We start from the raw sequence: 26,977 nt of genomic DNA on the forward strand, positions 1-26,977 counted from the left end.
ACCAATTGACTAACAAACTAACCAATAAACTACGGTATCTGACTGACCATTAAACGAACTAACTAACTAACTAACTAACTAACTAACTAACTAACTAACTAACTAACTAAGCAACTAACTAATTAACCAAGCGACTGACTCTCCTGTATTTGATAGTTGTCCATGTTAAGCACGTGGTTACAGTGTCGGCTGTTGTTAAAGCGCTATATAAATCGATGTCTTGTATTTTATTGTATTGTAACTGTCAAACTATCAAACTAACTAACTAACTAACTAATTAACTAACTAACTAACTAACTAACTAACTAACCAACTAACTAACTAACTAACCAAATTACAAACAAGCAAACAAACAAGTAAATACATAAATAAATACATGTTGAAGAACTAGAGTATACTTGCAGGAGAATATTTAATTAGTCTGTCTGAGTGAAATAAAAGAGGAAAAGAAAAGGGCCTGGGGGTGCTGAGGAAAAGACGTCCACATGAAAGACTCTGTTGTCCTCACAGACGGAAGACATGAAAGGCAGCGCGACAAAGAGACGGATGAGATATCTGGGCCAGCGAGTAAAATTTGTGACAATTTGTGAAAGCCCTCTTCGTGTCCCCTCCATTCTTTTTTATTCTAGATTATTTCTTTAAGAAAGTAATTTCTTCACATGTAAAAATGTGTCGAAGCACCTTTTTGTGTCACTGTATGATATTTGTCGCCATGTTACATTTTATGAGGGTCATTCAAGATGACCTCTACACTTTTTCGGAAATGAAAAAATTAAACTTGATGAATGTGGATGAATGTGAGTTTGGGGGGGGGGGGGTTTCATGAAGGCATTTGTAAGACGTATTCTGTCCCTGACAACTACTCATAAAATTCAGCGTACAAGGTCTCACGTTGCAAAAAAAGATAGTCTCTCTCTCTCTCTCTCTCTCTCTCTCTCTCTCTCTCTCTCTCTCTCTCTCTCTCTCTCTCTCTCTCTCTCTCTCTCTCTCTCTCTCTCTCTCTCTCTCTCTCTCGCTTTCTCTCCCTCCCTCTCTCCCTCACACACACACACACACACACACACACACACACACACACACACACTGCTTGGGCGAGTGGCAAGCGTGCAGAATCACCAGAATCAAAATGGGCGTAATGAATTGGACTCTGAGGCTGTGCGTCCATGACACCCACATAAAATATCCAATTGTAGCGTGGAGTGTGGTGTGTGTCGAATCACCACATTTCTGACATTATTGTCATGGGAATTGTTTCAATATTTGATGTAAAATAATTAGGAATCCCTGAAAAAAAAAAATGCTTTGGTGTATTGACGAAACTGGTTCACTGGTCAGCAGATACAGCAAAACAAAGCATCATTGCAAGTTGTGGTCTTTATTTTCTCATATCAGTCATATTTCTGTACACAAACTGCAAAGTGACAATGACAACTAGCGGTTTTATGCTCCTCACTCCTAATTAATTGAAGATTTGTCAACTTTTTGTATTTTACTGCATTATTGTATCAAATCAAATGGCCGACGAGTTCAGCAAATATCCATGTCCTTCGCTAATCTCAGAATTTGTGACAGCTCAGCTCATTTGAAGTTAGGGAAATTAAGAAAGAAAAGAAAGTGTAGCTCACAATCCATTCCATGATTGAGAGGGGAAAAACCCATAGAATCAGTTGCCCATAAAAAAAACCATAGAATCACCTGCAATTATAATAAAGCTTGAAGTGATATTTGAAAAATATAACTGTAATAAGAGGACTAAATTATTTTCAGCCACATCCATCCAGCACTTCTTTGACAATGGGTAAGGCTTTCGAGAATTGAATGCATAATTGCAAAAACTAAAATGGGACCAATAAGCCAATGACAATTGTATCTCTTTTTAAAAAAATAGGTCTTAATCTATTTATTTTAAAACAGAAGTTTTGAAGTCAAAAGAAAGGACTGATCTTAGCGTCCCAACTTTATGATGTGCTTCTACCAAGTCAAACCTAGTGAGACGGGGGTCATTTAAAGGGAATAAAAGCAAGTAGCTTGATTGCACATACAGTGATACCTCGGTTTACGAACCCCTTGGCTTACGAATTTTTCAGTTTACGAAAGTTACATTTATGAAAATTTTACCTTGGCATACAAACTTTATCTTGACATACGAACATTTTTCATACATGGAGCTGCCTCAATGAGTGATTTGTCGTTCGCGAACAAGCCCAACGAAATGGCAGCCGACTGTTTTTGTCCTCTATTCCCCGCAACCAGTCTTCAATTAAAGCCACATGACAGTGAGGGGGGAGGGGGGGTTAAACATTAAAGAGACAGGCAGATGACAGTGAGAGAGTTTCAACAAAGAAGGTCTTCCGGGTTATTTTGAGGGATCAAGACTGATGTGTAGCGTCACAGAAAATGCAGAAGATGGCGCCAGAGCTCCGTTGGAAATTGGTTGATTTTTCGCCTTCGAATTTTTGTCAGCGAATAGCGAATAGTTGTCTCGGTGTAACATACAACGATTCACCATTGCGTTATTTATGTGTTTTCCATCTAATTTCGCCATCAACACGGATCAACACAAAGTTTTCAGACCAAACAAAGTACTGCAAAATGCATTGAGGTGATGCAAGGTATGTCCTTTCTCGCTCAGGGGCGTTCCTTCAGTGACGTACGGTGAGGACTCGTCACCAACTCAAAAACAAGACTTCCGGAATATTCTGTGCGAGTCTTAAAACGTAAAATATAGCTGTATGCCGTGGAATCTTTGTAAAATACGCTCAGTAGAAGTCATTTGAAGCGATTTTACAAATTATGGACACAACTTGTCTGGAGACGTCGGTTGTCCAAGACTAAGTTGTGATTTAATTATAATGACCGAGCTTGGAATGTGTCCAGAGTGAGCAGTGGCTCATTTTTATGGGATAGGGTCATCCTATCAAAAACAGCACTTTTCAGCAAGAAAGATGGATACATACATGGACAATGCACGATACAGTAGTCTAAAGTGTTTTGGCGAACATGTTTGAAAATAAAAGTTTTTGAAAATGCAAAAAAAAAAGTTGTCTTTTTTTATTACAGGACCATGCAAATGACACATATTGATAGTGATACAATACACATAATACAATGTTAACAAAGTACGTCCTGCTTTATGGAAGCTGGAGTTCCGGAGATGACATTGAAATTGTGAGGGGGTGGGGGGGGGGGGTGCTGAAAGATCCATTGGGCTTTTCCAAAATTCAGGGTCAGGACCTATAATTTGTCATGGGTCACTTTATATTGGGTGACCAAGACTGAAATGCTGCAAGCTACATTATCACTCTAGCAGGGAACAATGAACAGAAGAGTTACTATGAATTAATGTTATTTACCATGAATTTGTGAAGAGTATGTGTCGAATGTTATGCCAATTTCGGTAAGTGTGGGTCTTGGTCTTTTACGTGAATGGTTTGGAGCGGAAAAATAAAAAAAAAATATATATATATATATATATATATATATATATATATATATATATATATATATATATCTTATAATCAGCTATGCCCTATATAGGCTTATTATATAATATATAATAATAATATAATAATAATAATAATAATATATAATAATAATATATAATAAAGTCTCGTTATATCGATATTCAAGGGAGTCAGAAAAAATATCGATATCCGGGACTATCGATATACCGACCCAGGCATGTAATTTTCTCTGTGCGTGCATAGAAATAGCATCGCGGACTATCGATATATCCAATATCGATATAACGCACCGTGAATGGTTTGGAGCGGGAAAAAAATATATAATAAAAAAAATATATATATATATATATATATATTTTTTTTTTTCTTTCATTCACTCAACCCGGAAGCATGATTCTATATCGTAGCTAGCTAATAAACACAACTCATTTGAAACAAAAATGTCCGATTTCATGCAGGATGACAGAAATCTCAAACTGTTCAAACAAATGTTAAATTGAACGTTGCGAAAGGGATTTGACTTGTAATTACAGTACAGTACACCATTTGTTATCGAGACAAATCATTTCGGCCTTGCCCTTTGCATTGTTTGTTTTCTTTTCTCGCTCATGGTTGTATCTATGTTTAAATCTGAGCTTTCTGCAAATAAAAAAGAAGGACCAACAGACAAATAGGCGAGCTGGCAGACAAATAAGAATGCAGAAGAGACAGAAGAAGTTTGCCCTGTGGTGCTTCCCAGGCAATTCGGACCTCTGCCCAGCTGAGTCGTGCTCACTCACACTAACACTCAGACACACACGCACGCACACACAAAGATCTTCTGTTCCTCCAGCGAGCTTCCTTACAGCTCAACAGCACACAACAGCTCATTATGGAATCAAAGACACCCCCCACTACCATCAGCACCATTACCGCCATCACCCCCGTGCTTCCCAGTGCCTAAAATGTGTCCCCTGCCAAGCACACACACTGTCACTAGCTCTGGTCGCACAGCCCCAGGCCGCCACCAAACTGTGAGGCCAAAAAGGCCAGCAGAAACACACACACACACACACACACACACACACACAACACGCACACGCACACACACACACGCACACACACACACACACACACACACACACACACACGAAAACACACATATAGACGAAGACAGCACCTCATTTCGTAGACCACTGGTCAGCCATTAGCAACCCTTAAAGAGGTCACAGAGGTCTGCACCAGAGGACAGTAGGAGAGCAAAGTGGACTCCAGAACCGGAACATACATGAGATGCCTCCTTAAAGGACAACCGACGCCTCCGGACAAGTTGTGTCCATAATTTGTAAAATCCCTCCAAATGACTTCTACTGAGCGTATTTTACAAAGATTCCACGGCATACAGCTATATTTTAAGTTTTAAGATTCGCGCAGGAAGTCTTGTTTTCGAGTTGATGACGATGCCCACATGACGTCACGTCTGGAACGCCCCTGACTGAGAAAGCGACACACAATGCATTTTGAAATCTGAAAACTTCGTGTTGATCCGTGTTAATGGTGAAATTAGAAGGAAAACACATAAATAACGTGATGGTGAATCGTGTGCTGCACCAAGACTACTATTTGTTACTAGTTGACACAAATTCCCAGCAGACAAATCAGCCCATTTCCAACGGAGCTTGGGCGCCATCTTGTGCATTTTCTGGGACGCTACATTAGAGTCCTGATGGCTCGAATTGATACGGGAGTACTTCTTTAATCGATTGCAAACATTTATGCTTTCCTCTTCAGAACTATTTGAATCATATTCATAACTGGATGAGTAACACGAAAGCATATTCTCCGAATCTGAAGCCATTGTTTTGATTCTAGAGCGAAGTAAGACGTCCTGGCGTGACGTCACGAACAAGGGGTGGGACCTTCTGAAACTTGCCATCTCCAAGGTAATTTTGAAGTAGTTTTGGGACACTTTAACTATTTTTTATTGGTGTTTTGCATTTGACTAAAAACATCAGCCTGCGTGTTTTTTAGATGCTATAAAACATTTTTCTGATGTCAGTTAGGCAACAAAAAAATGGCGTCGGTTGTCCTTTAAGTCACAGTAACTTATGTGATCATATGAAAATTGTCAGGGGACATAATGAACTAAAACTGAGCAGCAGCGGGAGGCGAATTAGAGCATTACACTTAATTATGCTCAGTTGGAAACCTGCCTACGAGTGATGCTAGTTAGGAGCACAAAAGAAGAAATCCGGACATGTGACCCACATGAATTGCCTGAACCTTTTATCCCAAATGAACATTTTACCTCCCTTCTGATCAAAGTCAGTGGGGCCGGACTGTCAAATTGTCTTTGAAAGATTATCCAGAGCCATTATCCTGTGTCGTGGGGTGTGCAAGAGGGAATTGTAATCATTGTCAGCAATGAAGAAATTGTGACCCCCCCCAACAACAACAAAAAAAAGACCACAACAAACGTGTAGCAATCTTAATATATTCTCTGTCTTTTTTTATTATTGATTGGGAATGAAATGTTATAATTGAAAAAAGTGGAAAACTGTTTAAAAATATATACACATGTATATATTTTTATACTATGACTATTACTATACTATACTATTTTTTATTTCATTTTATTTTCATAGTGGTAGATTGCAGTATCATTTCCAAACACACTGTGATCACATTCATACAAAAATTGCCTTGTGTTTTTTTAATTTAATATTGATTCATCTGTTATATCAACATGTTATGTTCTACAATCTAATTTTAATTTTATTTGAAAACCTTTTTGGTAGTGTCACTAAATATTATTAATGTATAACTGCAATAAATATTTTTTAAACAGCAATAAAATAAACAATCAACATGAACTCGTATGGGTGGCAGTCTGGTGGGAAATAGTTTAGTCATTCTTTAAACAAATATGCAAAATTATGATTATTACATTTACTACAAAAACAAACACTTTAAAATGCGGTAAGGACCATGTTAAAAAGAATGTTTTGCCATATTTTTCATAGATGAGATTTCAGTTTTCACTGTCAATGTTGCCTTTCAGCCACATGAGGGCGCTTCTACTACAGCCATTTAAAAATTCACTGCTTGCTGTCCATCATCTCAACTGCTTATCCTCGCGAGGGTCACGCATCTCCCGGAGCCTATCCCAGCCCTCTTCTGGCAGAAGATGTGGGACACCCTGAACAGGTTGACATCTGCTTCCTGTCATCATCCTTCTTATTTTGTTCGATATGGTTTTCCTACCACGTGTCACGTGTCCTTCCTGTGATCTTCCTCATCCCATTTTGTTCATGTATTCAATCATCTTTGCCCCATTTTCATCATTTCCCTCAGGAAAAATGGGCAAGGGGTTATATTATTGCACTTGTTTGTCATATTCATCTCACTTTGTTATTTTGGTTCTTTGTCCTTCTTATCCTAATCGTGCCAACCTGGTTTGGGGGGGGGGGGGGGGGGGGCTTCCAGAGCTGAATTGCCCTGGTTTCTTTTGGATATAATTTACACATAAGTGTCAGCAGCATTTTATTATATACCATGTTGTGGTTTCAGAGCAACAGAGTTCGGGAAATTATATACTGTATTTTATCTAAAACCAAACGTAAGTCTTCATCAAAAAGGAATCGTTCTTTTTTTAAATCATGAATATGATCTTTTACAAATGTAAATAAAAACACTGATTAGAATATACTTCTGGTTATACGCATTTATTTTTGTTATTTGCTTGTCGTCGACACAGGTAAACGAAGGCTATCCCAGCTGACTTTGGGCAAGAGGCAGGGGACACCCTGTAATGGTCACCAGCCAATCTCATTCGACACGTAGACAAAATTCCATTCGCAGTGACATTCACTTGTGTGCGTTTGTAATACTGGGTGTGAAAACCGAAGCTTCGGGGATATCAATGCAAACTCCACACAGAAAGAACTAAGATTTGAACTCCATTGTGAGACAAATAAATGCCGTTTTCTTGTCTTCTCTAACAAAAGACGGAACGAATATAATATCTCAAAATATAATGAATGAATTACCGGTATTAACATTTAAAAACACAATTATTAAAAATACACAGCATTAAGAAAAGCTTTACACCCCCCCCCCCCCCCCCCCCACACACACACACACAACGTAACATTGACAGCTAGCTCTTGGCTACTAAGACATGCTTACGTTATTAGCGAGGAGATATGCGGTGGCGCTTCACTTTCCGAGGTAATGTTATATTGTCGAGTACTGTAGCCTTAAACTTTACACTACTTCCCCACCCCAGCCCTTCACATTTTTTACAGTAGAGGCATGTCTAATTCTTGAAATGTGTTTTCTAAATCGAATGTGGGTAGGTAGCCAGCTAAGTTAGCCATTCACAGCTTTTGTTTTTTATCGGCAAAAGTTAAATGTAAGGTGGTATTGTAGATATATTTCTTGGTGATTGACTTAAAAAACACAAACATTTCCCTTGTATATTACAAAACATATATTTTCATACCTTATTTGCTTTATTCCATCACCAGGAGAAAGAACAGCGATGAACAAAATGTTGCCCTGTAATAATGTGTGGATTGGTTTCCTCACAAATATCGTAACAAAACCTCGCTTTCGCACTACGGTGCTTGCCGAGATTCAATCGTCTTTAAAATAAACTGAAAGTAAAGAAGTGTCCTTCCACCTGTAAGAAAGTGTGCAAAATGTTCAAGCAAGAACAAGTCGTATAATTATAATGCAACAGCAAATACTGTTTTTATTCGGTGCTTAATCATACAAAACAACACACTGTGTTTGTATCTACTGATAAAAGAAGAATAAAGTGCATTTTCCTCTTCTGTACAGTACATGTTTTAAAGTTACTTGAATTCTATCTTAAAGGGGAAGTCAACACAAAAATTTACTTCACAGTATTTTCTATGCAACTTTATTTGTCTAAATATGGCATTCTGATTCATATTGTTTGTGGAATATGAGTCAGGCAGTGAAATCCACCTGTTTTTTGTCCATCTCAGGAGGCGGCCCTTTTGCCACCTGCTATTGAGTGAAAATGAGGTCTCAGTTGCTCCGAGCTCGGGTAACAACCAATTATGGGAACAGGTGAGCCACCTAGAATGTGGTATTGAAAAGAAAATTTGGGGGTTGACTTCTTAGCCCCTGGATTTTTTTTCTGCTGTTGCAACTCTTCTTTTTTGTGATGTTAAAAGAAGAAAAAAATGGTTTTAGCTGTGAGAATACATGCTTCATGCTGCCATTAAGAATGTGTTCACACTTCAACACAAACCTGGTTTCATTCCGTTAAAAAAGGAATTCTAGTGTGATTTCGTTTGATCATATATCAATGATACCATTTATGCCAAACAAGCAACACCAGAAACGGGTGAACCACTCATAAAAAAAACTTCTGATTTTGTTAGCCAACACACGTACAAAGTAGCTCTTGATGATAGCTGCTTTCAACCAAGTGCCATTGGTCAGTTTTTAAACAAACTCAAATTTGTTCCTTTACCCCTCAGTGCAGTTCCTTTTCTCAAATACAGTAAAGTCTCGTTATATCGATAACGGATATATCGATAGTCCCGGTTATATCGATGCTATTTCTATGCACGCACAGAGAAAATTACATGCAAACAGGGTCGGATATATCGATAGTCCCGGATATATCGATAGTCCCGGTTATATCGATATTTTTTCGGACTCCCTTGAATATCGATATAACGAGACTTTACTGTATTCTAAATGGACAATACTAAATCTGGCATGGTTTGGTAACGGTAATTCAATTAGAGTGTGTCCGATCCATGCGCACCAAATCCAGCAGACATTTAAACAGCTTCTTCCCCCAAGCCATCCATTAACTCTTTGACCTCTTTGAACTCTTTCAACAGTAGCCAAAATGGAACTGTATAGTGCCACTTAGCAGTTTTTTTGACGACGATACTAGTGCAGCGTGTTCTACCGGAATAAAATTCCTTGTGTGTTCTACATACTTGGCAATAAAGATGATTCTGATTCTGATTCTGATTCTGATTAAAATCTTTTCAGCGCATACACTAAATCTCTTTCCTTTTTAGAACCCTGTGCCTTTGACTGAACAAAAATAACGAGGTTGAAGACACTTGAAGGTTTGTTGTGGTGTATATCACGTCGCTTTGTTCGGTTTCTTTTTGTTTTGTTTTGATTTTTCTACCTTGTGAGTAATAACTGAAAAAGGAAGGAAACCAATGACTAAGATTACAAATCCAGTGAATGATTTGCACAGGAGAAAGTGTACTACAGGTGTGATAGCACCCTAATGTCATATTAGTACCAGCTGTATCTGATGTATGACTCTGAACTAAATTGATCTGTCTCATTTTGAAATAATAGCACACTATATTTACAAAATAAATAAATAAAATCATGGAATCAAGAACAGAAATGTGATTCATTCAGAAGATCATACACGGGTTATTGTGACAAAAACAAGACAGTCTTTGAGATGAGCTTGGTGATGGAAGTTAATCAATGCCTCGGTTGATCAATATAGATGAAAATGTACAATTTCAGAAACCAGAGCTAGCTGAGACACGAGCTTATACCACACCTGCCAAAAAAGTATTGTTTCTCGTCATCACATGTTCAAAAAGTGAAATGACTCTTGAATTCACCATTCGTGCAAAGCTTTGGTTGGACACGTTCCACAAGAATGTTGGCCTTTCATTTGCCTTTTTAGACTCCAGATTCCCGACTGATGTATAAAGGTAGACCGGTCTGCAGTTTGTCCAGAGCGATCTGGTTCTCGGTTTCCAGCATGCATAGCATCTCAAGCATCTGCTCCTTGACAAATGTCTCCTTAAAGCCTACGGGAAGGTCATGTTGCAAACTTGCTGCTCGTTCGCATTTAACCCCCAGGCTGCCTGCCTCCCCTTCCTCTTCATCGTCTCCACAACAAAGTGCAACTTCATTCTCGTAACAGAAAGCGCTCGGGGAGTGGAGGCCGAGGAGGTGGCGGGCTGCCCTCGGAGCAAAGGGGGATGGGGACGGCGAAAAACTGGAAGCGGAGGATGAGGGCGGCCGTCCGTTACCTTCCTTTTGATTGAGCTCCCTGGCACTGCAATGTGGTGTTGTTGGCACTTCGTATGTCTTGTGGAAGTGAGAGTAGTCCACATGATAGCGGTTCCCCTTATCGAAGACCACCGGTTCAAAGCGGTGACCCCACAAGATCTCCTTGGCCAAATAGGAGCTACGGGCTTGAGTGGTCATCGCCGTGGCTTCAACCATACCTTCCAGGATGACCACAATCTCAAAGTCTTCCTTCTGAAGGTCGGCACAGCTCAGGTCATACAGAGGGCTGGTCTTGTTGATCTCGTGGACCACCACAAGTGGCGAGACTAGAAACAACCGGTCCAGACCGTCATCGTAGCCGACGTCAATGTCTGTCTGCTCTAAAGGAAGGTACTCACCCTCTGCTGTCACTTTGGGCTTAATGAGCTGGGCACGCACATGCGCTTCCACAATGTGGCTCTTGCGCATATTCCCCAGGCGCCACATGAGGCAAAGTTTCCCGTCCCGCAAAGCGATGACGGCGTGATGTGAAAAGAGCAGAGTCTGAGCACGTTTCTTGGGACGCACCATTTTGGCCATGATGGTGCCTATCATGAATGAGTCAATGATACAGCCCACGATGGACTGCACCACCACGGTCACCACAGCCACTGGGCATTCTTCGGTGACACAGCGAAAGCCATATCCAATGGTAGTTTGTGTTTCTATGGAGAAGAGGAAGGCCCCGATAAAGCCTTGGATGTGCAGGATGCATGGATGCCATTTGTCCTGTCTGTCCTCTGCCTTGCTCTGAGAGTCTCCTTCTTTCACGGGGAAGTGAAGGTCAAAGTCTCCATGAACCAGCGCCACTCCCCAGAAGACCAGACCAAAAAACAACCAAGACAAAAGGAAGGTGGCGGTGAAGATGAGCAATAAATAACGCCAGCGTATGTCCACACAGGTGGTAAAAATGTCAGCCAGGTAGCGACGTTGCTTATCCTCCATGTTATCAAAAACCACGTTACACTGGCCGTTCTTTTTCACAAATCGGCTACGCAAACGACCCGTGCTCAGGTCGACGTCAGCGTGTCGACATGACGGCGAAGCCTGGCAGCTGTTGTGGACAATTGAATCATCCGTCACTCTCAGAGACATAGCCCCCCGTCGTTCTTCGCCTGCAGGACATTTTCCTGCTCCTTCATCCTCGGCTTGCATGCACGACCCGGTCAGGGTCTGCTGAGTCAGAGGACTGTGGCCATTGTGGAGGCCCAAAGCTGAGATCTTCAGGGCATCTTCGTCCATGGAAACAATGCTGTATCTGGAAAAACAGAAGAAGAGTGTGTTCTTGTGAACACTGAATGTCTTCCGGTCTCTCCCAAACTTTCAGTTGTATTGCAAAACCTGACGAGTTAAACACACAGGAGTCATCCACCCCTTTCTAATAGCCTGTCCTGTCATAGGGAAGTTAAAGTACATCTCAGCAGTTTGGTGACCCGTCTCAATGGTCCGTCCGCTGACCCGAAGGTGGAAAAAAACTGCCAGAGACCAACAAACGTCTGCAATCAAGTATGGCTTAACTTTTTTTGCTTGATTATTCAAAAACCCATTTGCATAAAACCTTTTTTCAATAATAATAATAATACATTTCATTTATAAGCGCCTTTCAAAACTCTCAAGGTCACTTTACAGTCACAGGATACAGTATTTTTTTCTGTAGGTGAGCAGCGGCAGCCACACGCGCCAGCGTTCACTCAACACGGAAGTAACTCAAATAGATAGAAAGCTAACCAGCTAGCTAATAGATAGCCAATAGCCAGTGAGCTAGATAGCTATATAGCTAGCCAAATAGCTAGATAGCTAATAGATAGCGAGCCCGTGAAACAATATAGCTAGCTAAAGATCTTTTTAGTTAGCTTTTGTAGCGCTAGCCAGCTAGATATCTATATTTATGTCTATTTGTTATCTATGTATTTAACTATGTATTTAATTACAGTAGTGAAATTGGCTTTTTTTTGCTGTGTCAAATTTAGAAAACAAGTTTGCTAGGTATATCAAGGGTGTCACATGGGAAAATGAAAAAAAAAAGTAGAATAACATTTCAGAAGGTCCCGTCCCTTTCCTCTGAAGAGGAAAGCATATATGTTTGCAATTGATTAAACAAGTCTTCCCGTATCAATTCGATCCGTCAGGATTCCAATGTAGCGTCCCAGAAAATGCACAAGATGGCGCCCAAGCTCTGTTGGAAATAGGCTGATTTGTCTGCTGGGAATTTGTGTCAATTAGTATCAAATAGTAGTCTTGGTGCAACACACAACGATTCACCATCGCGTTATTTATGTGTTTTCCTTCTAATTTCGCCATCAACACGGATCAACACGAAGTTTTCAGACCAAACAAAGTACCCAAAATGCATTGTGTGTCGCTTTCTCGGTCAGTGACGAGCGCGAGTCTCAAAACGTAAAATATAGCTATATGCTGTGGAATCTTTGTAAAATACGTGCAGTAGAAGTCATTTGAAGTGATTTTACAAATTATGGACACAACTTGTCCAAAGGCGTCGGTTGTCCTTTAACAGTCTGCGGTCTACTTTTTCAAGTTTGGTATGTACTACACATTTCCTGTATCATACCTGTTGACTCGCACTGCTCCCATGGCAATGGTGATCATCAGTCTATGTCTGCAAGGGCAGTAATGGAGGTTGGGACGGGCAGTTCCAACCATGAAAATACTGTTGCCGGACTGAGATGCACTGTGAGCTCAGGTGGGTCTTGCATTTGTGGCCAGCGGCTTCTCATGACATTTTCTGAGAACAAAAAGAATGCAGAAAAAGTATGACCCTGGAGAACGTATTCGAAAAAAGACAGCCATTTTTGATTACACAAGTAAAAAAAAAAACTATTCACCACGACATACCTGGGTTACAGTGCAATAGTTTGGGATAAAAAAATAATAATTAGCAGAAAAACCTATCTTGTGACTATAAAGTGTCCTTGAGAATGTTGAAAGGTGCTATTAAATGAAATGAATTATTATTATTATTATTATTATTATTATTATTATTATTATTATTATTTTGTTTTGACTTTTGCTTTTTAAATGACAGGGGAAGTCATGCGCCTCCACGTGTCTTAGCACGGTATTCTGATTCATGTTGCGTTTAAGGAACATGAGTTAAGCAGAAAAATCCACCCATTTGTTTTCTATATCAAGGGCGGCCACATTCCAAATTTATTTCAGATAAAAAATTTATCATAGGTGCTGAGTGTTCTCTAAATGACTAATCACGGACATCTGTTTTATGAAGCTGAGCCGTGATTGGTTGCACATTGCAACTATGATGTCATTTTCAAAATGGCCACCCTCTAGAAATGCAATATCAACTTAGTTAATATTAGTTTCGTACTAATTAGATTAGATTTGTTTGTTTTTTTATGTACGGAGATTCATTGCATTTATGATTAAATAAAAGGTCACAATGGGTTTTGTAAAATAAACTGCAGTTCTCAAAGGATTGTTTACATAATTATACATACATATTGATTGATATAGTGCTTTAACAACAGCTGAAACAGCAACAAAGAGCTTAACATGGACAGCTGTCATACACAGGAAATAAAGCAGTAACAAAGTTAGTAGAAAGCACCAGGGAGTGGGCAGTGAAGGGGCTTGCAGAATGTTCAGTGGCAGGTCATTCCAGAGAGTGGGACCAGCAATGGAAAAGACTCGATCCCCTCTGAGCCTCCGATTAGTTTTTGGCACATGTAATAATGTGTTGTCAGCAGACTTGAGGCGTCGGGAAGGTGTGTAGAGGTGGATGACCTCGGAGAGGTAAGGAGGAGTTTTGAAGTACTTTTGGGACACTTTAACTCATTTTTATTGGTGTTTTGCATTTGACTAAAAATATCAGCCTTCGTGTTTTGGGTATTTTTGTTGCTATAAAACGTTTTTCTGATGTCAGTTAGGAAACAAAAAATGGTGTCGGTTGTCCTTAAACAGACATGAAATTGGTTACTTTTTAAAAATAAGAAAAATCCGGTTGGTGCCTGAATTTTAATGATTTCCCAAAATACGCAAATATTCAACCAAGTGCCCTAATGCACGGAGGTAGATATTTTGTGGATTGAAAGCTTATTGATCAGATTGTTTTTAGCGGTTTGCCTTTAGGAGCTTTGGGCCAACCAGGCTGTGGAAAACCAGACGGGCATCGGTGGGGACAAAGGTTTAAAAAGACATATATCAGTGGTAATCTACTGTTAGAGGAACAATTGATCTGCTGGTTGGCCCGATGACAAGGTTGTGGGGTGATTTTGTCGGGCTTATTATGTCAGAAGCAGCAGAACCAAAAAGACACGGTGGTGTTGTATAACCAATAGTGGGTCAATCGCGTGCAATCCGAAAGGGCACCGATGACTCGTGAATCACTTTGATGTGAGTGTGTTGTGTTTGAGCAAATTAATGGACGGTCTGGGGAATATTTCCAACAACTGCAGTTTAAAAGCATTTGTTCGATATCCGTGCGGAATCATCAACAAACAATCTCCCATACATGCGAAAGCATTCAAAGACTCTCAAATACGCATCTTGATGGGATTTAGTGTCATGTAATGCGTGTGAAGCTCCCAGACTTCTTTTCCTGTTGTTGCACCAAGGACAGATGTCGCCAACTGGCTGCTGATTGGCCGGATCCTGAGTGATTTTCAACTAGATAATCTCCCTACAAAAAAGATGACGTCAGCGCAACGGCATCTGGAGGAACATTTTCTCCGCATGAAAGCTCGGCTTTTTTTTTTTAACTTGACAAAGTTTAAAGAAGAGCAGCTCTGTAAGTGAACTGATAGCAACACGCAAGTGCATAAATCACACATCAACTGCTGATCAAGTGTTGCATTTTAACTGTGCGCCGTGGGAACAAATTTTTTGATGACTATTTAAAGGACAACCGACGCCTTCGGAAGAGGTGCGTCCATAATTTGTAAAATCACTTCAAATGACTTCTACTGAGCGTATTTTACAAAGATTCCACCGCATTTAGCTATATTTAACGTTTTAAGACTCACGCTGAATATTCAGGAAGTCTTGTTTTTGAGTTTGTGACGATTCCTGACGTGATGTCACGTCAGGAACGCCCCTGACCCAGAAAGCGACACTCAATGCATTTTGGGTACTTTGTTTGGTCTGATAACTTTGTGTTGATCCGTGTTGATGGCGGAATTAGAAGGAAAACACATACATAACGCGATGGTGAATCGTTGTGTGTTGCACCAAGACTACTATTTGATACTAGTTGACACAAATTCCCAGCAGACAAATCAGCCCATTTCCAACGGAGCTTGGGCGCTATCTTGTGCATTTTCTGGGACGCTACATTGGAGTCCTGATGGCTCGAATTGATACGGGAGTACTTCTTTAATCGATTGCAAACATTTATGCTTTCCTCTTCAGAACTATTTGAATCATATTCATAACTGGATGAGTAACACGAAAGCATATTCTCCGAATCTGAAGCCATTGTTTTGATTCTAGAGCAAGGCAAGACGTCCTGGCGTGATGTCACGGACAAGGGGGCGGGACCTTCTGAAACTCGCCATCTCCGAGGTCAATTTGAAGTAGTTTTGGGACACTTTCAGTCATTTTCATTGGTGTTTTTCATTTGACTAAAAATATCAGCCTGCGTCTTTTGAGTATTTTAGATGCTATAAAATGTTTTTCTGATGCCAGTTAGGAAACAAAAAAATGGTGTCGGTTGTCCTTTAAAAAACTTACCCTATGACTGTAAAGTGAACTTGAGAGTTTTGAAAGGCACTTATAAATGAAATGTATTATTATTATTATTATTATTATTATTATTATTATTTACAGTGCCAATCACAAAAAAACTAATACAATCAAATAAAATTAAATATTTTACTCTAAATGCATGTTAGCTTACAAGTTTCAGATCTGTTTGCGTTATTTTTTCAAGCTACAGTGCCTCCAAAGAACTTTAATGCCGGTAATATGTAATTGTTGTTTGCAACAATCAAAACTTCATTCTATTTACGACTGACTTGATCTTTATGTTTCACTTCAAGTCAAGGCAAGACATTTCGCAGCACATATGCATTTGTTTCAAAAATTCTAAAGACCCCTGTCTTTGAGAAATTAGTCGTCGGCACAGGAACAGTTGTCTTCCATTGATTAGGCGAAATCCCTGCCTTGTGTGTGTTTGTCGAATTGTGTTACTCATTTAGAAGGTAGAAACTCTTTGGACACTTGGTTAAATACTTTTAGCATCTCTTCTTCTTCTTCTTTTCCTTTCGGCTTTTCCCTTCAGTGTCCTCTATCTAACCTGGTTTTGTGCATTCCTCTTCTCTGACACCAGCTACCTTCATGTCATCTTTGACAACATCCATAAACCTCCTATTTGGTCTTCATCTCGGTCTCCTACCTGGCAGTTCAAGGCTTTTAGCATCTCTACGTGGATAAATAAACATTAAAATGAATGAACTCATTCAATGCTATTCATAAATTTATTCGGGAATTGAAAATATGACGTAGAGTGCCATTCCCGAATTCGTTCAGGTTTTGTTTTTTCATGCTTGGGTGCTGATAAAGCGCTGGCCATGGCGTCTAGCAATGTTTTTTTCTTATCATCAATGGGGCAGCATTTCCCTTTTTTACCATGTTAATGCTTTTTTCCAGCTTCAGCTGTTGTTAAAGTGCTATATAAACCATTATGTATGTATTGCATTGTATTTTGGACAGCCACATATACGTATCTCCAAACCCATATAATTTATGAATGAACTCATTGTTTCTGATGAAAGAAGATAGTTTAAGTTTTCTAATTCTGTATTGAATGTTTATGTTGTCCTAAAACTCAATATTCTGTGGCTCCTGGGGTTCAAGTGACAATGACAAAAAACCTGGCACTGGAGTGGACACATTGTTGTACATGTCTGGCAGTGAATGAGTAAATAAACATTGTAAATGTCTCTACTGCGAGATTAATAAAGGCAATCCAATTCCAGCCAAATTTAATGATTCTCATTTTGATTGATTTAACGATATGCTAAATTTTATGTCACGTGGAGAAAAGTGCTCTTATAATTTGCTTGTCGTGTTGGTAAAATATTACAAATAGTTCAAGAGCACAGCAAACAACTGCAAAAATAAGATGTCCATTCAACCCAAATTGTGAGTGAGCAAACCGAGAGAAGTGAAATTGCAGGACATGACATGAATAGGCAACCACGTGATCTAATCAAGACTCATCGGGAGAAATCCCTCACGCTTGACGTCAGCTTTATTCAAATATGTCAGCGAAACCAACGTAATCTCATGCGAAGCAAAAGATGGCGAAAGCCCCGGTCAAATACCAGATTACTAGGCCTCATAATCTCTCAGTCCAAACAACAATATGAAAGGTGGTTGCCGCAAGACCCACTCTGAGCTATCTAGTGTCATCTGAGATGGAATGATGTGATCGGAGGGATAATGAGAAGTGAGGACATAAAGGACAGAAATGATATATGACGGAAAGAGACTTCATGAGAAAAATGAGATGCTGACAGATTTGTACCAAGTGTAAGGGGGGAAGAAAACAATTGAGATTAAGATGAAGAGATTATGACATCAGCGCACGTTACTGGATCTAATGGCATTTACTAAGAAAAAAGGAAAAAAGAATGAAAGTGTGAAAGAACCCGCAATGTTTTCAAAGGGATGATGAAAATACAAAGTATTTTTGATCACTTTATGCAACACTTTGATTCTCTTAAAAAGCCAGAGTATGACCTCGACAATAGCTCAAATTATGAAAACATAAAAAATATATATTTATGCACTATAAAGTAAACAGAATAGTTCGTCTGTGTAGGATCTCAGTAGTATAGGAGAGGTCCATCGATGAAAAGGTTTCTTCAGCCGTCAACTGTACTTCTTTGAAGGTGTCGGACGTTTTGCTCCTCACACGAAGAGCTTCGTCAGCGAACTAAAAGTGTGCTGGTAACGCCGGCCCCATTTATATCCCGAATGCACAGAGATGGTGGTGCCAGACTTCTGCACTGATAGGGCCGTGCTCTAGAGTTGGGGGACCAGTGGACTACTCCCTGAAACTAATCTGACTACTTCTTTTGTTCTCTCTGATTACCTATAATGTTCTATGCCTCTGGTATCACCTCTTCAGCATGAATAAGCCTACATGGTAACGACCGAAGAAGTCTGTTGTAAGCACGATCTAAATTAAACTTCTATATAGGGCCAGAGTTACCAGCATAACTTTAGTTCGCTGATGAAGCTCTTCGGATGAGGAGCGAAACGTCCGACACCTTCAAAGAAGCAATCATGACGGCTGAATAAACCTTTTCATCAATAAACAAAGAGTATAATCTCCTTTGTTTTCGACATCTCTACAATGGGAACAGCTGAAAATTAAACGACTCTAAACTATTTGACCTCATAAATACAATCTTAGCTTCCTTTCGTTGTGTGCACTTCTTCTAAATTCTATTGCAGGTGCATTACGTGTGCTGTAAACCATGCAATTGGTTTGTGATAATTTGTGAACACAGTTTCGATGATTTTTTTATGTTTGGGTACTAGATGCATGCATGGCACTTGAACAATCCATTTCTGGTATGTATAAAAAAATTAACAATACATGCTCATACTGTGCCATTTTAACACAATTGTGTGATATGTTTAAAGGACAACCAACACAATTTTTTTGTTTCCTGACATCAGAAAAACGTTTACAGCATCTAAAATACCCAAAACACGCAGGTTGATATTTTTAGTCAAATGCAAAACACCAGAACCCGGAAGTGGCCAGTTTCAGAAGGTCCCGCCCCCTTGTTTGTGGTGTCACGCCAAGACGTCTTGCCTTGCTCGATAAGCAAAACAATGGCTTCAGATTCAGAGAAGATGCTTTCTTGTTACTCATCCAGTTATGAATAAGATTCAAATAGTTCTGAAGAGGAAAGCATACATGTTTGCAATCAATTAAAGCATTTATTCCGTGTCATTTTGAGGCATCTGGACAGAAATGTAGCACTCAAAAAAATGCAGAAGATGGCGACAAAACTCCGTGGAAATGGGCTGATTTGTCTCCTGGGAATTTTTGTCAGTGAATAGTTGCAAATAGTTGTCTCGATGCAACACACAACGATTCACCATCGCGTTATTTATGTGTTTTCCTTCTAATTTCGCCATCAACACGGATAAACACCAAGTTTTCAGACCAAACAAAGTACTGCAAAATGCATTGTGTGTCCTTTCTCAGTCAGGGGCGTTCCTTCCGTGATGTGACGTCAGGAATCGTCACCAACTCAAAAACAAGACTTCTTGAATATTCAGTGCGAGTCTTAAAATGTAAAATATAGCTATATGCCGTGGAATCTTTGTAAAATACGCTCAGTAGAAGTCATTTGAAGCGATTTTACAAATTATGGACACAACTTGTCCGGAGGCGTCGGTTGTCCTTTAAACAAATTCAGGGTGAGTGAGACTTTATACATTGTCTGGATGACTTTTTGGGTTTAAGTACATTTTCCTCACACTGGTAACTAATTAGGAACCCTTGCTTGGAAGTTTGACAAACTGACATAACACAAGTTGAAAATGACAATGAAGTTTCCGTCATCGACTGCAATCAATGGTTCAAAGTATGCGGGCGCAAGTGATGATGGGTGCAGCTCGCAGACAGAAGCAGCATGTGTGACGTATGTGGGCCTGAATGGGGCCACGGGAGCTGTCCGGTGCTGAAAATCGATGCACGGCCAGCAGGAACAATCGACAAGTGTGGGGGGGTCGGAGCCCCAACTCTTCCCATTGCTGGAAAATGATTTTGCCCATTCAGATTATTTTCACCTCACCCTGTTTACACTGGCCACACGTTTTTCAGTCGACTTACTCAACCAGATGAACGTTTTGTTGAATTATCGATCCACGTGTTTCTGAGCGTTTGCTTTTTTACGTTTTTTTTTTTTTTTTATTGGAGTTGAAATAGAAGTTTGAAACACTTTTTATATTTTTGTATTTAGCGCATGAGTGAGTTGAATGCATCAACTTGGCAAGATATAACCAAAGCAAAGTGCATGTAACCAGCATGTAGGACATATTTACAATGAACAATCGTACAACTAAAATATGACACTCACCTTGGTTTTCCGGCAGTATGAATCATTCAAAGATTGTCGTTGGATTCATCCTGAGTCAGGTCACCGCTCAATTTGCGTCACTCTCCAATATTTACGGAACTTCTTTTTTTTGGTATGTTTTGTCTTGCACAAACTTGTAAATGTCTCCAATTTGAGCTTGGTCATCGTTGCTCCATTGCGGCGAAGCTTTTCACTCCTGCCTCGCTTGGGCATCTGCCTCGATCTGTGCTTGCCTGTGTGCCAGTGTGTGTGTGTGTGTGTGTGTGTGTGTGTGTGTGTGTGTGTGTGTGTGTGTGTGTGTGTGTGTGTGTGTGTGTGTGTGTGTGTGTGTGTGTGTGTGTGTGTGTGTGCATGTGTGTGTGTATTCGTGTGCGTGTGTAATGGTGTAGGAGAGAGAGACAGGTCTGATTATCTTCCCATTTCTATTTGCTGTTGTCCCCCCCCCTACACTGTATAAAAATATGCTGTGAAGGGAAATCAGACCTTGTAACAATTTGGAACGTCACAAGATTTCGACATCTAAATAATTTATTTTTACTTTTTGCATAGTAGACCTAAACAAAAAGAAGAAAGAGATTGAATTCCCCAAATTTTAGTATTACCAAGAAAACTAATAATAATCATGCAATAATAAAGTCAAATTTTCATTTGTAAAACACTTTTATACACAAAATTATTTGCCAGGGGGTAAAGAAAGAATTATATATGCCAAAGTTGTGATATTTTGCAGAAAACAACACCCCAGTATTTCCAGAAATGCCATTGAAATATATGAAAATAAAGATTTTTTTTTCAAGACTAAAGATCAAAGAAATAATAAATAAAATAAAAAACAGTAATACTAACATTATAAAAAGAAGTATGTTTAATCTTGGGGAATATTGGTCTCATCGGTGTGTTATTGAATAGTAACTACAGACGAAGCGAGCAACTAATTTTGGAAGTCATTTCAAACTTCGATTGAAACAAAAAACATGAAAGGGGAGGTCAACTAAAAGACAAAATCACCCTGTTTTTGTCCAAATCAGGGGGTCGGCCATTTTGCCACTTACCGTCGACTGAAAATGAAACCACATAAATTATAAACAAACATTAAAGGAGAGGTCAAGTAAAAGAACTGTTTTTAAAATAATATTTTGGATAAATCTTCACTAGTTTATACACATGGTTGGGATTAATATCGCCTTTGTGAAATATCAGTTAAACCAATAAAATCACCCTGTTTTGTCCAATTTATGGGGGTTGGGGGGCGCCTTTTTGCCACTTACCGTTGAGAGAAAATGAAATCACAGTTGCTCAAAGGCTCCAGGAACAATTATTCCTTAATCCATTTCAGGATTTGCTCCTTACCTGAGCCCTCAGCAGCAGTGACGTCATTTTCAGTTGATGGAGAGAGCTAAAAATTAGTGGGCATCACTCATATTCCATGAATGCAATATTCATCAGAATACAATGTTTAGTCGAGTGGAGATACTTAGACCTTGTCATTGCAAAGAAAATGTTGATGTATTCATTCCAATTCCTTGACTGTCCAAAACAGTAAAGATAATTCCACAGAAGCTGTTGCTTTGCGGCAGTGATCCTAGCTAACCTGACCTCAAAGGTGCAGGCCGGTGCCAAAAGGAGTGATTAAGTTGTCATTATGTGCTGATTAAAAGAGGTTATATAACAGTTATTTGTGTGGTAATGACACGACTCTTAAAATGGTTTGCAATTGAAAATGTCTGACGTCACTTTGGGACATGCCATTTTTAGGGAAGTAAGACAGCAACCCTTTTCAGAGAAACTCTTTGAATGTCCTTTGGCTGTCTCTAAAACCACACCACCTCTGTGAAAAAGAAAAAGTTAACAAATAAACTAATTGATTCGCCCGTGTAAGGAAGACTACTGTTTGTGCATTTTGCTTTGAGGCTCTGTCATTTTTTAAAAGATCATCGCAAATTAGACCAAACTTTTCAGTTTCCATGGGAACTGTATCTTTGCCGTTCTTACACATACCCTCCCGCCGCGCAGTTTATTTTTAAAACTGCAATCTTTTGCATTTGGTGAAACAACAATTTGGTGTTTGTGTGCGTAGGAGGATTCTATATTGTAGCTCGCAGAAGCGTGGGCTGTAGGTCGACGTTCGATAGTTCCTCGGCGTGGGCTGACAAAAGGGATGAGTGGGCCGAGATGAACTCGCCGTCCGAGGAACACGATGTTCAAGTTAGTAACACGTTTGAATCAAGCAAAAAGTTGTGAGTGTTTCTTTTGCAGCTAAGTTCCAATATCGACTGTGTAGTTGATTTGAAAACACAAATTTGTTTTATGTTTACTTTGACAGAAGCCAAGAATTGCATTAAACAGCTTAAATACTTTTTTCAATCGGATTTATTGGTAATTGCAAAACTTCTGCTTCAAAGGTGAATACAAAAATCATATTATTATTATTATTATTATTATTATTATTATTATTATTATTATTATTATTATTATTATACATTTCATTTATAAGTGGCTTTCAAAACTCTCTAGGACACTTTACAATCACAGGATAAGAACTTCCTTTTTTTTCTGCAGGGGAGCAGCGGCAGCCAGATGATCAACACCTCTTATTGTCCAAAAAAAAAAAATGAGTACTTGTATCTCAAAGCACCATTCAGGTGTGTTTAACCCTCATCTTATTATGTTAAGGGGTCAATTTGACCCGTTTCTCTTTTTGTGTTGAATAAAGCACTGGACATCCTTTCCATTTCCTTTCATCAGAACAGTTCTAAAATATCCCAATGGGATAGAAAACATGTTGTCTCTCTTTTCAAGTGTTTATAACATCTCAGAAACAGTTGTTGCTGATGTCACCTATTATTTGACTGTTTTGTGTGGATTTTTACATACGGGTAAAAATGACGCACAACATAATCAACGTGATTTTTTTTTTCAACATAATATGAGGATTACATTGTAAAAGTAACTTCTATGATTTTGCTTGCTTTCTATCCCTGTCAGGACCATCAGTCACTCAGATCTTGACACAAAGAAGGTCAGTTCTTAAATTAACCACCCGATAAACTCAACAGCATCATGGTAACTCTCCTCTTTATTCCATTTTTAGATTTCATAAGCAGATGATGAGGCGTGTTGGTATATTTTCTGTCTCTGTGGCCCCGCTTGATGACTCCCTAGCGCAAATGTCATGAGAGCCAATTATTCACTTTGAGAGCTCATCCAGGTCACCATGTTTTTAGAAAAGCAGGCCGTGTCGTATGGGAAGTGTGCGTGTGTATGCGTGGGTGTGTGTGTGTGTGTGTGTGTGTGTGTGTGTGTGTGTGTGTGTGTGTGTGTGTGTGTGTGTGTGTGTGTGTGTGCGCGCGTGTGTGTGTGTGTGTGTGTGTGTGCGCGCGTGTGTGTGTGTGTGTTTATGAAGGGGTGACTAATTCCACCAATTGGATTCATTTCATCTCAGTATCAATCAGAAAAAAAGCAGTCAGTTTAAAGATGGTTTGTCAAACTAGCAAGATCAAGTACTCTTCAGTTTTCAGTGACACTGTGATGACAACGTCTTCATTTTAATAAGATATTTATGATCATAATTGTAGTTTGGAATTATACAGGACGTCACAGCATCATATTGAAAGTTGCATCTTGAACTTCGTGCCCTCAACTAGCTCCAGGTAAATTGGCTATACCTGACATTTAAGAAACAACACACTTCTTGTGTTGGTTGTACAGCTGTATCTAATGCTGCGGTAAGTCAGTCAAATCATGCAAAACACATTTTGAATCTCAGCGAGAACACAGCATCTGCTTGTACTTGGACTAAATTCTGAGGTTAATTCTGTAACTTCCCTGGAAATGACACAAATGTGCTTTTTAAGATTTGGCATTTGGAGAAAAGGCTTAGACACTAGCTAGACTCTCTACATTTCGACAGCACTTGTAAACAGCTAACTTGAATCAGTTATGGCTTCAATAGTACTACTCATAAAAGTCGTAATCATCATCATAAAATCTGAGGTGCACAAGAAAGAGAATAAAGGTAGATTGGAATCAGTTAAAAAAAATCAGCAATAAAAGTTGACTTGCGATTTGGATTCAATATAAAACGGGAAGCATTTTTTAAAAAGTGTTATTTGGCCCACTTTAATTTCTCAGAGTCATGCTGATACATCGTTGTTATACTTGAAAAAAATTCTGAGGGTTCAATCCAGTATATTGGAAAGAACAACACCTATTTTTAACAAAGATACTATATTTAAAAACAAATGACAACTGAAAGTAACTTCATAAAGTGTTTCAGTCATCTGCCGTCGTGCTCTCTCATACAGCTCATGATGTAGCATTTATAAGAATATATAAAACTTTTGTGATCTCATAAATGTATACAATGACACATTTACAGCTTCTCTACAGTCAAAGAATATGACACACAAAGGGGCTTTTTTATTTTTATTTTTTTAATAAACTGAATGATGGATGATCTATTCAGAAATATGAGATGCAAGTCGAAAGGATACTAAAACGGAAAGCTGCAGTTACTGAGTTTTGATTCCAAGCATGATCGCTGGTCCCAATCAATATCAGCCCAAGGGGGGTGAGGGTGAGTGTGGCAACAGGGTTAGGCGTGTGTGTGACCTCTCCACTGAGGTCATCTGTGTTTAAGATTATTCTTATTACATCACATACTGAACGACAGCATTCTCAGAAAGTCTTTCTATTAATTATTTGAATTGGTGGGAAACAACAACATTATATTAATGGCATGTTCTTGGATCATGCTGCCATGTACATGTCCAACAAATCTAATAAGGTGGACCAAATGACCCCAAAAGATCTCCAGTGGTGTATCCCAACCTTTATCAAACCAGAGCACACCACCGGGATGAAAAGTCTCAAAAAAAGTATACTGAAAATTAATGGCACTTTTTCGATTTAGTGACAAATGTACTCGCTCACTCTGAAGTCTGCACCCATTTGGCTGAACGCAAAGCCGACATAATTGGACAACACCATCACTTATTTTGTCAAATGACAATAGTTAATATATAGTGTTCTATTAACGCAGAACCATAAAAAGTTACTGCTACATAAAATGTTACTGCTACATAAAAAAACGATTGCGTAACATTGTATGAGATAAAAATAGCTGCCTGTTAATTGCTATTGCCAACATGTTTAATTATAGTCCTCGCCTCAGGGGCTTTGGAGCTTTATTTAAAATAAATGCGCTTCATGCACATACACAACCTGTCATATGCTCTACAGAGATGCCCCCCAGTGGCTGAAATTCTAAACCATACGCAGCCTCAATCTTTGGAACTCTGACTTGATGGAACAGTTATACAAACATTCAACCACCCATCTATTTTCCCATCCGCCTTAGTCTCACAAGGATCGCAGCGGCTGCTGAAGCCCTTTTGGGCAGTCGGTGGGGGACACCATGAGGCAGATGTAGGGCACACAAAGACAAACAACCCTCCACTCTCGCACTAAAACGTAGGGACAATGTGGGGTGTTCAATCAGCCTGCATGTTTTTGGAATGTGGGAGAAAACCCAGAGTACCTGGAGAAAATCCACACAGATACGGGGAGAACATGAAAACTCCACACAGGAAGGCCGGACCCACTACCTCTGCCTTGCGTTTTCAACGCACTAAGCACTGGCTTACCGAGTCACCCAGGTATATATATATCATTTAATTATTACAACATCCTTTAATTGATTATGTTGAACATGTTAGTCTATTCAGACATGTCCTAAATTGATCTCTCATCTCAAAATATAAGTTCCTTTTTAATTATGCTTTTGGGCCAGGTCGGTTTTCATTTTTTTCTTGCACACCAAGATGACCATACCTTGATCTGTGCAATTCTACACTACTGTGAACATATTAAACAATACTGACCAATATCATGGTACACTTAATACAATATAATGGCAAGTAAGGATCACTAATAGCAGAGATCATGACATTTCTAACATCAATGCTTGCTAAACTGCTAAATGACTCACTTTTTGCAGTTAGTGGCCAGTCATTGTGCAGTCTGAAATAAAAGGCCTTCCCCAAATTTCTTCTGATTGTACTGGTCTGCTCTGTTCGAGGATCAGATGGTGCTATTGTCTTTTATTTCACTTCCATGCTGGTTCACTGTCATGGCAACCATCTGTGTAGCAACCTCGCCTTCTCCATAAGACAGCTGTCATCCAGTCCAACGTTTTAAAGTATCGGATACAACACAGTCACCATGTGGGCCAAAGGGGGACCAATCAACTTTAGCTTGAAAGAATTCGACCAGTAAACAATACATCAAAGTCCCAGAACAACGTCCAGTTCGTTGGAACCCGAAGCCAACTGCTCTGGAAGGGAAACAAGGCTTTGAAGAAGGTAAAAA

General features: G+C 39.4%; 2 protein-coding genes across 4 annotated transcripts in view; one reads left to right on the forward strand and one right to left on the reverse strand.

The window, feature by feature from the left end:
- The window catches only part of LOC148892751 (uncharacterized), a 53,461-nt gene that overhangs the window by 9,600 nt on the left and 16,884 nt on the right, over window positions 1-26,977 (forward strand). The window contains exons 2-7 of one of the 3 annotated variants that reach the window (XM_089007221.1): window positions 6,505-6,650; window positions 8,459-8,543; window positions 9,518-9,568; window positions 11,930-12,035; window positions 22,686-22,813; window positions 23,168-26,970. The gene's annotated coding sequence lies outside the window, so the exon portion shown is untranslated. Of the gene's footprint in view, window positions 1-6,504; window positions 6,651-8,458; window positions 8,544-9,515; window positions 9,569-11,929; window positions 12,036-22,685; window positions 22,814-23,167; window positions 26,971-26,977 lie in introns of those variants that run through there. The other 2 variants (XM_089007222.1, XM_089007224.1) reach the window with 2 other exon arrangements.
- LOC148892752 (ATP-sensitive inward rectifier potassium channel 12-like) lies at window positions 9,562-20,885 on the reverse strand. Its single transcript, XM_089007225.1, has 3 exons — window positions 20,609-20,885; window positions 13,099-13,272; window positions 9,562-11,787 (listed from the first exon to the last, which is right to left on the reverse strand). The coding sequence occupies exons 2-3, from the start codon at window positions 13,188-13,190 to the stop codon at window positions 10,155-10,157; spliced, it is 1,725 nt and encodes a 574-aa protein (XP_088863351.1). The 5' UTR covers window positions 13,191-13,272; window positions 20,609-20,885; the 3' UTR covers window positions 9,562-10,154.

This window comes from Hippocampus bargibanti, linkage group LG10, assembly GCF_051943395.1.
Source record: "Hippocampus bargibanti isolate YZ-2025 linkage group LG10, ASM5194339v1, whole genome shotgun sequence".
Classification (NCBI taxonomy): Eukaryota; Metazoa; Chordata; class Actinopteri; order Syngnathiformes; family Syngnathidae; genus Hippocampus; species Hippocampus bargibanti.